Raw genomic sequence first — 12,422 nt, 5'->3', positions numbered from 1 at the left:
ATAACACTGAATTTGTGATTATTTTTTTATCATTCTGTTTTCAGATAAATCTAGCATTGAGCGAAGGCTTTCTGCACTCTGCTACAGCACAGTGGCTGTATATGAGCAGTAGAAATATCCCAAGGACCAGATGGTGTGAGCATAAGGGACCACATCAGTGATAATGCACTTTTTTCACTATGGTTTAATTGTTGTCCTCGTTCTGCCCCACGTGGAAAGTGATTCTTACATTTCTGTGGTGACTACCAAAGAAGCAGCAGCTTATTCAAAGAGGAGAAATTCCAAAAGTACATTTGTAGAAAACCTGCCTTACAGATCCAGCAGCTCCTTTTTTCTTCCTAGCAACAGGATTAAAAGGAATCCGTCTTCACATTTCAAACTGATCCTTGTACACGTGCTTTGACTTGAATGATCAGGGTTTTTTTTTCCTCATGAGGTCTGTAGAGAGTGGATCCTTCTGCATCAGGTACATAAAGATGTTTCCCTCAGAAGGCTCCATCAAACGTTTGTGAAAATGTTTTTAAGTTGTCAGTATGATGTGGCCAAGTGAATTTGGGAAACCTTAACCATGTGCAAGAGCTGGTTGAAGCTTTTGGGGCTAAGCTGGCTTGTAGCTGAGCTGGTGTGTTGGCTCAGCTTGTCATATGAAGGGATGATGAGAAAGCTCTTTTACATGGGAACCGGTAATGGAAGAAACTGAGCTCCATCTGTGCAAAACCCCAGTGGGTTTTCAGCTGATGTGGATACGATTTGAAGATCTTCTTCCAAAACACTTTATTTTGCACTAATTTACTAAAGCAACTGTATATTCATTTTTGAAGAACTATACTAAAAAAAAAATAAAAGAGAGAAGGCACAATGGACTTGGCTGAATTTCGTGTACATAAAATTCTTTTCAGAATTTCAAATGTAGCTTCTAGAAGACTTTCAAACAAACTGTAAAAACTTGTATTCATGTGAACCTTTCCATTTTATACCTATTTGTCTAATACTTGAGTAACTACTGCTCTGAACTTTTACAGTAATAGCAATGTTGAGTTGCTGGTTGTTTGCTTTTTATATAGATTTGGTTGCATCTTTTGTGCATGCAATTATGTGCATTAATGCCTGCAGTCTCTAAGGGTGTAACGACTCTCTAGTTTTGTTTCTTGGGCAGTATTACAATAAATACTGTAAACTGGGAGGTTCTGCGAGGAACCACACGAAAACAAAGTAATGTTGGAGTTTGAGATGCTGATTAATTGATGTAGAGTATCTACACTGTGTGTGTGTGTGAAAAATCAGGATTACTTTGTGTGCATTTTGAGGGAGAGGTGGGAAGCTTCATTTAGCCTTATAGGCATTATCATTTCAAGCATCCCATGAGATTATCAGGACAGTGATTTGCAAAGCATTTAGGCAGATCAGCTTCTCTGGAAATGGTTCCTGTAATTCATTTCTGGGACTTTTTTGTTACTCAACTGCTCGAATACTTGAATAAACCATTCTCCAGGACAAAATCATTTTAATCCTCTTAAACACAGTGGTCTGAACTATTTGACAAAGTTGTACAGGGCTTACACATCAAAATATTCTTTCAGTGTTTGGATAACCATGTGTTTCCTTTTCTTTGACAGAGTAATGTACTTTTTACCTTATTTATCTGTATGAAATTCCAACAGTTAATTTGAAAGTGTTTGTTTATATAATGTTTGTATTTTTAGGTCTTTAATACAGTGTTTCTACCTCTCCTTTGTAATTGCATGCATTATTCTTGAAATTAGGTAATAACTCACTGAACTGTTGTGTAATAGCCTTTTTATTATGGCCTGTATAAATGTATATTAAGGTAAAATAAATACTGACACTAGAAGTGTTTCTATGGTAAAAATGAGTTTGTGTTTCTCTGTGACAAAGATCAGCGGTGTTAAATCAATCACTGAATCTTCTCTTGCCTCAGCAGTTGGATGTACCATCGGGGCTGGATGGGGCAATGTGTTTCATTATGTCTGGAGAGCTCTGGGACAAGGTGTCCCCAGTTCTGTTTTCGGTTGCTTTAGGAAAACAGCAGGGAATGCTAATGATTTGTCTGAATGTGAATTGAGGAACAAAGCAAAGTCATGCCTGGGAGATAAGCTGCTTGTCCCAAAAACTCAGTTTTCTGTTGGTGTTCTTTCTACCCTCAGGATTCAAGCTTCGTTCTTCCATTCCTGCCAGTAAGACTACAGGTGCACAGGATGAGAAGGGCTGTGTTCTCTTGCTGCCTTCATGGGAGACCAGTGCTCATGGCCTGTCTTTCTGCATAAACTCATTCCACCAAGATCCTGAAGCTGCCCTCTGTCTTCAGCTCTCCATTCTGAACAGCAAGTGCTTTTTTTTCTACCAAGTATTTTTCTTTCAGCCTCTTGGAAGCTAGAATTGGAAAGGAGATACTTGGTGCGGTGCTTTCCTTGTTCAACCTTAGCATCTACACAGGAGCACCATATTCTTCTGTACTTCCACATATTCACTTTCTCCATAGTGTATAATGTCAACTTAGGGATCTAAAATGTATTTGGATTCTGACATTTACTGCTTTTTATATGGAAGCAGTTGAATTTCTCAGCCCTTCTGAGAGAGAGGATAAAATCCAGTTAATTTAACTTGCAGCTAATACATTACTTTAAGAAATGTTTTTCATGTGAGCTGTTGGTCCTGAGGTGGTTGGTCCTCACGTTGCTCTTGCTGCTCTTGTACAGCAACATCAAGGTATTTCCATTGTCACCAATGGGTCCAGAGGCAGTCATTGTTGTGATCCTGATGTCACAACACTGTGCAGTGTGCAGCCCAACTGCACTGAAAGGAGAAGTAGATCAAGGAAAGCTGATTGCAGCTGCTTGCATCATGTTGTGGCTTTAAAATTCAGCCAGGCTGGCCCGTGACTTGTCTTTTTTGACTCCTGCTTCCTCTCCTGTTTTTGTTTGTTTGTTTGTTTTTTCTTAACTGTGATCCTTTGACTTTTTCTTTCATCTGCTCTGAACCCTGCTTGCTGCTGCCTTTTTTCACTGCCCATGATGCCCTGCACTTCCCTGCCCAACTCGAGCCACAGCCTTGACTCTGGCTCTTTAATAGGTGCACACTTAGCTCCTCCTTTCTGCAGATCAGTGAAGTATATCTTAGTAACACCTCGGAATCACTTGGAGCCCAGTCTGACGAACTATTGGCAATGCTGCTTTGGACAAACACCTTTTGAAAAGCCTTTTGTATGTTGCTGGCTCCCCCCTCCTCTCCGGCTGAAAGCAAACTAAATGCCAGTGGTGCTGTTGAGTCCTGTTGCAGTCTTTGTGCCAATCAGTTTCATTGTTTCTTTGTGTCCCTTTCACATTTTCCACGCCCCAGCTATGTCTACAATGCAGCCCACAGACCATGGCTTTGTACTAGAAAGTATCTTGTTCTTGCAACTGTGAGATCAGCAACAGCTTACGCAAACAAGCAATGCCATAAATGAACTGAGCTGCATTTATTCTCGTAGGTTGCTTAAAGCTACTCCCTGTTGTTAATCTTCTGTAGCTGCTTTTTGTGATGGAGTGGTGTTTGGGTTTCTATGTCTGCCTGTCTTGTGCCTCTGGCTGTGGATTTTGTCACTTTCTGTACAACACTTGGAGCTGTGCGTGGACTAGGCAAATATTTAAGCAGAAGTTGAGCATTGCCAGCTTTGCTTGGATGTGTCAGCACGCTTGCATGAGCTAATGAAACATTGATTAGCTGTGTCATTCTGTGGACTCTTGAAACGAGATACTGCATAGCTTATCTTCTAAACGAAATTCCTTCTTCGCCAGGCTCCGCTGAGTGCTTTGTGAGCAGGGCAAGGAGCAGCACAAAGACATGTTGTCCAAGCCTAGCGCGGGGTAGGAGTCTGTCACCGTGGTGCCTTGCTATAATTGACTCCAGGAGAGAAGAAGGAGCAGGAGGCTGCTGCAGTGGAGGGAGGAGGGGGGGGGGGAGCGCCTGAAGCTTCGGTTTCTCAGTAAAACGTCTTCTGCTGCTTTACATAAAGCCCTACGGATTAGGCAGCCCCCAGCACTGCTTACCTTCTGATTCTTCTGGAGTTAATTACTTTCTCCATAAATAGTTCCCTCCTTTATTGTTTCTTAGTGACTGAATAAAAATAGAAGATGCTGTCAGCTCCAAGGCGTGAGGAGCGCGCTGCAGACCACGTGTTGCGCTGGGTGCTGCCTGCAGGGTTTCTTCCATCTCGCTCCAGACCTCAGGCTTCTCTGAAATCCATGCATCTCACCCAGCTGCTCCAGGGAGGCTCGACTGATATTTTGCAACGCTGAGAGAACGCTCTCAGCTTGTCTTCTGACCATAACTGGCTAAATGATGGCCCTGGCAAGGACTAAAGAATGGCATCACACTTCTGCTCTTTCCTGCCAATACAGAGGAGCCTTAAGACCAAGTTTCTGCAAAAGCATGGCACAAGACAAACCTGGATGAGATGAGAAGAGGGACGTTTGCCTGCTACGTCTGATGCCAAGTGGAATGGAAATGCTCAGGCTGGAGGGTGAGAATTCTACATGCAGAAGAGCAGACTGGAATACGGCCATGGTGGAAAAGAGAGGTAGGTAACAGCCTCCCTGATCTTGCAAGCATCCCCCTGGGGGTGTGCTGATTGCAGAGGGTGAGTTGCATCAGTGCTTCCCGGGGCACAATGTATTACCCCACTCTGAGAGTTCAAAGACTTTTACCCGAGTTGCAGCAGCATTAACTCCTTATCTCATTTTTGTTGGACTTTCAGACAGTGTGGCATGTGGCAGAGTTTGTCTCACCTCTGTGCAGGGATGCTAACAGGAGCAAGGCAAGCATGTTTCCATCAGGTGATTCTCCTATAGGGAAAGTTCCCACTTTCCCTGCTTGTGTCCTTGTGAGTGCAAACCCAGCTCCTTTCCATGTATCAGTGCGAGGGCTCCATGGAGCTCAGCCTGTTTTTCTCCCACATAATGCCTCCTGCACGCAAGTATTGCCAGATGCTCTTGTCATTCCTTTCCCTGGCAGACTGTTTACAGCTGAGATTTGTGCAATAGCTTGTGCAACGTCCCCGTGCTGGATGGGCTACAGCAGCGCTGTTTGCGGAGCCAACCGGCATCGGGGGAGGCTGCAGAAGGGAGCGGCTGCGGGTTCAGCTGGGCATGGGTTTGGCTGAGCAGCATTTGCACTGTGGCCCCTGTAGGCGTGTCAGATACGCGGCTTGTGGAGCTGCTGGGTCTGAAATGGGAGCATCATTTCCGAATAAATCCTCTTGCGTTTCTCAGAGGAACAAGTTGAGGCAGGACCAATTAACTGGAATAATCCAGCCTCGTCTCAATTCCCTTCCCTTTCTGCCCCGCGTTTCCCACACGAGTGCTGTCCTGGGCTTAACCTGGCCGTCCTCGTCACCGTGCGCAGTTCTACACCACCTCACCAGGGCAGCAGAGCAGGGAGGTGAAGGCCGCCCCGCGGCACTGCCCTGCTCCGATAAGGGAGCGCGGTTGGAATTTGCCCCCCGGTCCGGCGCACCGAGAGCTCAGCCCACACCCGGCTCACGGCTCAGGGCCGGCTGCGCTGCTGCTGCCGGACAGAAGCGAAGGCAGCAAACCTCACGGTGAGACCCAAGGTACGTTCGTTTTTTTAGGGTCCGGTTCGTTCCTATTTTCGCTCTTCCTTCTCCCCGCGCGCCCCCCGCTCCATCAGCTGGGAGGTGGTGCGTGGCGCTGTCACGTGACCGGAAGGCGGAAGCGGCCGCGCTGAGGTGAGCGGGGTGCGGGCGGGCCGGGGTCTGTGGGGCGGGAAACCCCCCGGTCCTGAGGGGCCGTCCTGGCCCTGCACGGCCCGCTGCTCCTCGCTGTGCGCCGCGCGTTTCTCTTCGGAACTTTTCCGCGTATCGAGCGTGGCCAATTCTCTAAACTTTTGCCAAGACTCCTGACTGAGCGCTGAGCGGTGATGGGGAGGATGGCGGAGGTCGTGGGCCGGGCGAGAGCCGCCTTCAGCTCGGGTCGGAGCCGGCCGCTTGAGTTCAGGCTGCAGCAGCTGAGGAACCTGCAGCGGATGGTGCAGGAGAAGGAGCGGGAGATCCTGGCGGCCATCGGGGCGGATCTGCACAAGGTTTGGGGTTCGGGGCCGTCGTTTGTCCCTCACGGGGCGGGGAGGCCCAGAGCTGTGCGAGCCCCGAGGGACACGGAGCTCGTGCTGGGGGCAGGGTTGGGGCCGGGCGGGCTTTAAGGTTCCCTCCGACCCAGGTTTCCCCCATCGGGGGGAGAGAGCTGGGCGCCTTTCCAGCCGTCCCCGATCCGTGCCGTTGCAGTGCGGTCACAACGCTTACAGCCACGAGATCATGGGGGTGCTGGGGGAGCTGGCCCTGACCTTGGAGAAGCTGCCGTCGTGGGCGGCTCCTCGGCCGGTGAAAAAGAACCTCCTGACGCTCCGGGACGAGGCGTACGTCAACCCCGAGCCGCTGGGGGTGGTGCTGGTGATCGGAGCCTGGAATTACCCCTTCGTGCTGGTCATACAGCCGCTGATCGGGGCCATCGCCGCAGGTGGGAACTGCCGCGGCCCGCATCCCTCATGAGGGTCTGCGTGGGGGCACGAGAGGAGCACGAGGGCTGTGTGTGTCTCCTAGGCAATGCGGTGGTGGTGAAGCCATCGGAGATCAGTGCGCACACGTCCCAGCTGATCGCCGACATCCTCCCTCAGTACCTGGACCCGGTGAGTACACTTGGTGCCTGGTGTTTGGATACCTCGAGGAAATATCTGCCTTGGTTTCATGTGGCTGCTGTGGGTTAGAGTTGAATTATTTGCCTCTTATCACCAAAAGGACATAGGTAGGAGAGAGAGGAATGTTTGAACTGGTTGTAGAGGATGCAGGCATACTGCTATATTCTTCCTGCTTTCATGTAACCTATTGTGCTTTCACAGTCGTGCTGCAACATGGCCCTCTTTTTGATGCTCATCATAGCATTAAGGGCTGCGCAGGTGTTTCTCTCTGCAATACCTTCTTTTTGGGACCTGGCCTGTAGGCATGGGTTTGTGCTGTTCCTGTGGATCAGACTGCTTGCTTAGCAGCACTTGGCTCTGGTATTCATGTCCTGCTGTGCTGGTAGCCCGATGTGTTTTCCCTTCTTCTTGTTTGGTATCTGCTGCACTGTTTCACCCAGAGTTTTCCTCTTGACAGCATGGCTCCAGCATGTGTGTTTTTTCTAGGCAGTGAGTGTTTTCTCTAGGTGGGGAGTGAGAGCTGAGGAAAGGGAATACCTGCTGGTCATTTATGCTCCAAGTCTTAAAGTGTGGAAGGAGCTCCTCAGCCTCACTCAGCCCTGGTCTTGAGCTCTGTTTTTTTTTTTTTTCTCATTTCTTTGGGACAGTGTAGTAAATAAAACTTCATTTAATTGGAAGAAGCAGAGGGCATGGCCTTATGGACAGCTGCTCACTTAATTGCTTTAAATCATGGTACATGCAGGGCTCTTGTTTGTATGTACAGGAGCTGTACCCGGTGGTCACCGGGGGAGTGCCTGAGACCACAGAACTGCTGACACAGAGGTTTGATCACATCCTTTACACCGGGAACTCTGCCGTGGGCAAAATCGTGATGGCAGCGGCTGCCAAGCACCTGACACCTGTCACCCTGGAGCTGGGTGGGAAGAGCCCCTGCTACATCGACACGGACTGCGACCTGGCCGTCGCCTGCAGGTCAGCCTGCCGTGGGGCTGGGGCTGAGCAGTGGGGTGGAGGGATGTGTGTGGGCTCTGAGGGACCGCAGGTTCCCGAGTGGTGCTACTGACAGGGCGGTGGGATTAGAAAAGATGATGCAGAGAACCCCTCTCTGTTTTTTTTCTGCAGGCGGATTACATGGGGGAAGTACATGAACTGTGGGCAAACATGCATTGCCCCAGACTACATCCTGTGCCACCCATCCATCCAGAGCCAGGTGGTGGAGAACATTAAGGCAACGCTGCAGGTGAGCGTGGCAGCTCTCGTGCTGTGGCAGTTGTTCCTCTCACCCCAGAGGTGTCATTTCCTATCCTGGCAGCCCCGATGCTGCTGCTAAGCTGGTTGTGCTGTGTGCTATGGCAGGAGTTCTATGGGGAGGATGTGAAGAAGTGTCCGGATTATGAAAGGATCATCAACAAGCATCACTTCAAGAGGATCATGGGCCTGCTGGAAGGGCAGAAGATTGCCCATGGGGGAGAGACCGATGAGGCCTCCTGCTTCATAGGTACCTGTGCCAGGTGTTGGGCAGGGGAGAGTGGGGGGCTGGCAAGCAGACAGCAGCCCCCAGTCCTGTGTTGACACCATCTGTGCTCAGCACATTTCCTGCCCTCCTCAGCACCCACCATCCTCACGGACGTTTCTGCGGAGTCCAAGGTGATGGAAGAAGAGATCTTTGGGCCAGTCCTGCCCATTGTGTCTGTGAAGAACGTAGACGAAGCCATTGAGTTCATCAACCGTCGGGAGAAGCCGCTTGCACTCTATGTCTTCTCCAACGACAAGAAGGTGGATTGGGGCCCTGCTCCTCCACAATGCTGGCTCTGCACACTTGGGTTCTTTGTGCAGCAGCCCTAGGCACAGCTCCCCACAGGACCTGCTTTGGCTCCTGTTTTCTGTGGATTGCAATATTTGTCTCACGTTCCCAGAGCTGCCTGGTGCATGCCGAAGGGCTCTGAATTTGCATGACATTATGAAGCAGAAGGATAACAGCTGAATTTCCTGTTTGGTGATTAGCATGTCATGTAGCTGTTCATGATTTTGGTATTTTTAGTATCTTGCTGTAGGGAAGAGCTCTAGTCTTTCCAACTTTTCAGTTAGCTTTGCATGGAGAGGGCTTGATTGAGTTGTCAGCGAGAGAAAATTAATATGATGGCCTGGCCGCCCATGCTCCCCTCTCAGTCCTGCTTGTCTCCTCTGGGCCTTTGTAATTTTTTGCTGTTGTTTTCTCTTCTTTCAGTTAATCAAGAGAGTTATCTCAGAAACCTCCAGCGGGGGCGTTACTGGAAATGATGTCATCATGCATTTCTTCCTCGCCACCTTGCCCTTTGGTGGTGTTGGTAAGTTACCAGAGCTCCTCTTTAAGCACTTTGACTTGCTGCTTGTTAGAACAGCAGTGGCTGGTTTGCTGTTGGCCACAAGTGTGACCAGCTGAGGTCACAGTGTGGTCTGGCCATGCTCTGTGTCTCAGGGAACAGCGGGATGGGCGCCTACCACGGCAAACACAGCTTTGACACCTTCTCCCACCACCGCTCCTGCTTGATCAAGGATCTGAAGATGGAGGGCACAAACAGGGTCCGGTACCCTCCCAGCAGCCAGAAGAAGTTGGATTGGGCCAAATTCTTTATTCTGAAGCGATTTAACAAGGGCCGTGTGGGACTGATCATGCTGGCCCTGTTGGGTGTTGTGGCAGCATTGGTGATAAAGGTGAGCTGTGGCTCTTTGCTTTCTACTTGAGTGCATGAGTAATTTGTTTTACCTTCTGCACGTCCTCTCTTTGCAATTTCAGACCTTTCTTAGAGCCTGGTCTGCTTTTTTTTGTCTCCTGACACTTATGCTTGGCCCACCTGAAATGATCAGCATCTATTTCTCACTCTTGCCAATGACACCTAGAACAAAAATATCCTCAGAGAAATCTCCCTGCCTTCTGTACTGTTTCTTTCTCTGTCCTGGGTGGTGACACTTGTGTGAAGCTCCCTGCAGAGGCAGATGGGGGTGGTCCATTTTTTCAGACAGCTGTGATCAGAAGCACAGGAGCCCAACAAGCAGGAGGAAATAATCAGCCTGCATAGCTGAGTCCAGGAGGAGGTAGAAGAGCCAATGACTGGCCTTGAAGTAACAGCTAGGGAAGCAAGCCCTGTTTAGGTGAACACCTCAGTGGAGGGGGGAGCTCACAGCATCTCGAAATCATTTGGGTTTTCTCAGAATCACCAGTCTGTGCTGAAGAGAAAAGCTCTCTTGGTTGTGCTGGCTGTTCAGAGGCTGGGCTGGCTCAGTGTGTGTTAAGGAGGAGCAGGTTTCAGAGCACTGCTGTTGCTGTTACAGTGAGGTAGGAGCCTTTCTCTTTTCCCGTATGCAGACCTGGTTGAGGTTGGGTGAAGCATTGTTAGAGCAGTGGACGTGGGGGGCTCCTGGCACTGGGGAGCAGCGCCTTCCCCTGCAGCTCACACAGTGTCTGAGATAACCAGCATGCCCAGGGGTGGAGGCAGATGAGCTGGATGTGGTGGCACCCTGGGGACATCAAGGGGAGCAAGGAGAGTTGCTTCAGATTGGTCTAGGAAGGAAGTTTATCTTGTTTCAGCAAAACCCTTACAGGAGGGTGGTGTTGTGTTTTGCTTTCACAGATGGCTTTCTGCTGAAAAGAGGAGAAGGTGCCATAACCTGTGTGCAAGTCATATTTTGGGCGCTCACTTCGTGTCTGATTCTTTCACTTCAGTCCTGTTTTTCTTTTGAGCTGGGTTATTTCTGTGAGCTGTTGAGCCTGGACTCCTGCTTACTGACAAGCCACACTGAAACAGAGGGACCAGTGGATACGAGCTCTCAAAAGGAGAACTGAAGAGCAAGAAATACAGCACCTGACACCCCCTGTCTTACACCAAACTGCCTGGCTTCATCCACTGACAAACAGGAGCTCGTGTTTCGGCTGTAATTGGCCTGGCAGTGTTTTCCCTGCAGTTCTGGGATCAGTCACTTCTGTTGTGCTCCAGCCAGCATTATTCTTGGTGACAGGTATGAGACAGGCTGTGCTGCTGGTGTGCTGGCTCATGCTTTGTTCTGACAGTGTCGGTTATGAATAAATGGGGTGAGATTCCCACCTGCCATCTACTTGGGGTGGAATATTCCTGGGTCCCTGTGAGCCAGAATCATCCACAGCTGTTGGGTGGTGCAGGCTGACTCCTTTTGGGGGCAGTGGGGCACATCGTAGCAATTATGTGATAGACTACAAAGAAGATAAGTGCCATGCCTGTATTTTACTAATGACAAGAGACCCCTGAACAGGAGAAAGCAATTACTGGGACTGTGTACCCCAATGTGTTTGAGCTTCTGGGTCTGCTATGGTCTTGCACTGGGTTATGACATGGGACCTGTTCTAATCAGGGGAGATGGTGGTGGGGAAATTGAAGGTGGGAGGACCCTGTAAATGTTCTTCAAAGGAAATCTGGAAGTGATGACTGGCTGCATTTCTTAGCAAATTGTGATCACTACGCAGTAGCGGGGATTTCTTTGCGTCTGGTGAAAATCCACATGCTAAGGCTTTGTAATGAATTATTTTGCAAATATAAAATAAATACTAAGAATTTAAATAAGAAAGCAGGTGTGGTAAGTCACTGCAATCTCCTCTGGAATCCTGCCTGTCCTGTGCCACCCCAGCTCCGGCTGAACTTGGCACATGTGTGCAGGCGGCAGCTGCTTCCCGTGTGCCTCCACCCCAGCACAGCAGCACAGATCACAGCGCGGTGATCTGCTGTCAGGGGGGATCACTGAGTGGCTGGGCTGCTTCTGCCCCTATTCTGTGCCAATCCATCCCATAAGTGTGTCCCACCTGCACTCAGTCTGCCCTCCTGGGACAAGTGGGATCACTTTCACGCCTTCAGCAGCAAGCAGTGGTTTGGTTGTGAATGGTGTTGGAGGGTCCCCAGTGCCTGAGCAGCACTGCAGTGAAGGAGCAGCACTTCCCTCCCATCACACAGAGCAGCAAGCTGGGATCTGATGCTTGTGAGCTCACAGCACCAGGGGATGGCTGGGTGAAGGGCAGATTGCATTGGGCCAGGGCCAAACATCCTCTCGTGGGAGGAGAGCGCTGTGTAGGAGCAGGGCTTGTGCTTACTTGCTCTGCCTGGGAGACAGCTGGCAGAAAACTGCCTTGAGGTAACTTGCTGTGCACTGGGCTGATGGTGTTGGCTGTGTTGGGCGTTGCGGTGGCGGTGGTGATACAGCTGAGTGGTGCTCTGTGTTCCCTGAGCCCCACCTGACTCCCCACCATCACCCCATTGCTCTGTGGGGCTCTGCTCCCCCTGGGGACACCCAGCCTGTCTGTCCTTCTGCAGGTAATGGCCCTATGATAAGGATTCCCTGCACCCAGCAGAGCCATAACCCATCGTTTTCATCCTGAATTCCTATTGCTGAACTTCTTTGCTACAGTTTCTTCTCTACCAACTGACCGAGTGGAAGCAAAGGAGCCCCGGAAAACTCAGTCTGCTGCTGAGCTGTTGCAGCCTCAAACCTTTGGCCACGTCCCAGTGGTGCGGGCAGAAAGGAGCAGTCCCTGCTCCACGCTGCAGAGAGGAGCCCATGGAGCAGCTGTTGGGCTCGGGGGAATCATGTTGGAGGAAGGTCACTCATTGCTGAGCCTGGCTGTGTAACATGTCTCACGTGATCCCTCATAAAGCTGCCTCATACCAGCAGTGAGCCCAACAGCGTGTGCTATGGATGGGAGCCTGGGCTGA

At 50.0% G+C, this 12,422-nt stretch overlaps 2 protein-coding genes across 6 annotated transcripts in view; both read left to right on the top strand.

Annotated features, from left to right (window-relative positions):
• ULK2 (unc-51 like autophagy activating kinase 2) overlaps nt 1-1,870 on the top strand; it is a 35,940-nt gene extending 34,070 nt beyond the window's left edge. For both annotated transcript variants that reach the window (XM_042830344.1, XM_042830345.1), the window contains one exon: nt 45-1,870. In XM_042830344.1, coding sequence (XP_042686278.1) covers nt 45-112 — 68 coding nt within the window. In that variant the 3' untranslated portion in view covers nt 113-1,870. The remainder of the gene's footprint in view (nt 1-44) is intronic.
• Nucleotides 1,871-5,491: 3,621 nt separating this feature from the next.
• ALDH3A2 (aldehyde dehydrogenase 3 family member A2) lies at nt 5,492-11,286 on the top strand. Of its 4 annotated transcripts, none has more exons than XM_042830346.1 (12): nt 5,492-5,611; nt 5,913-6,099; nt 6,299-6,530; nt 6,614-6,699; nt 7,472-7,680; nt 7,831-7,948; nt 8,065-8,206; nt 8,318-8,484; nt 8,936-9,035; nt 9,167-9,402; nt 9,901-10,024; nt 10,320-11,286. In XM_042830346.1, the coding sequence occupies exons 2-11, from the start codon at nt 5,938-5,940 to the stop codon at nt 9,979-9,981; spliced, it is 1,533 nt and encodes a 510-aa protein (XP_042686280.1). In that variant the 5' UTR covers nt 5,492-5,611; nt 5,913-5,937; the 3' UTR covers nt 9,982-10,024; nt 10,320-11,286. The 4 variants fall into 4 exon arrangements, with proteins under 4 accessions (XP_042686280.1, XP_042686283.1, XP_042686282.1 ...); XM_042830348.1 differs by lacking the exon at nt 5,492-5,611 and adding an exon at nt 5,655-5,746; XM_042830349.1 differs by lacking the exon at nt 9,901-10,024 and having other exon boundaries at nt 5,495-5,611.
• Nucleotides 11,287-12,422: the final 1,136 nt, after the last annotated feature.

The sequence above is a fragment of the Centrocercus urophasianus genome, unplaced genomic scaffold, assembly GCF_019232065.1.
Source record: "Centrocercus urophasianus isolate 14NV4802_14NV808 unplaced genomic scaffold, USGS_Curo_1.0 seq_33, whole genome shotgun sequence".
In the NCBI taxonomy this organism is placed as follows: Eukaryota; Metazoa; Chordata; class Aves; order Galliformes; family Phasianidae; genus Centrocercus; species Centrocercus urophasianus.
Note: the sequence above shows the minus strand (reverse complement) of the source record. Positions and strands in the feature narration are given on the sequence as shown.

Coding starts and splice junctions, on each gene's coding strand:
- ALDH3A2 (XM_042830346.1), top strand. CDS start 5,938: ATGGGGAGGATGGCGGAGGTCGTGGGCCGGGCGAGAGCCGCCTTCAGC. Junction 6,700..7,471: donor TCCCTCAGTACCTGGACCCG/GTGAGTACACTT, acceptor TTGTATGTACAG/GAGCTGTACCCGGTGGTCAC. Junction 7,949..8,064: donor ACATTAAGGCAACGCTGCAG/GTGAGCGTGGCA, acceptor GTGCTATGGCAG/GAGTTCTATGGGGAGGATGT.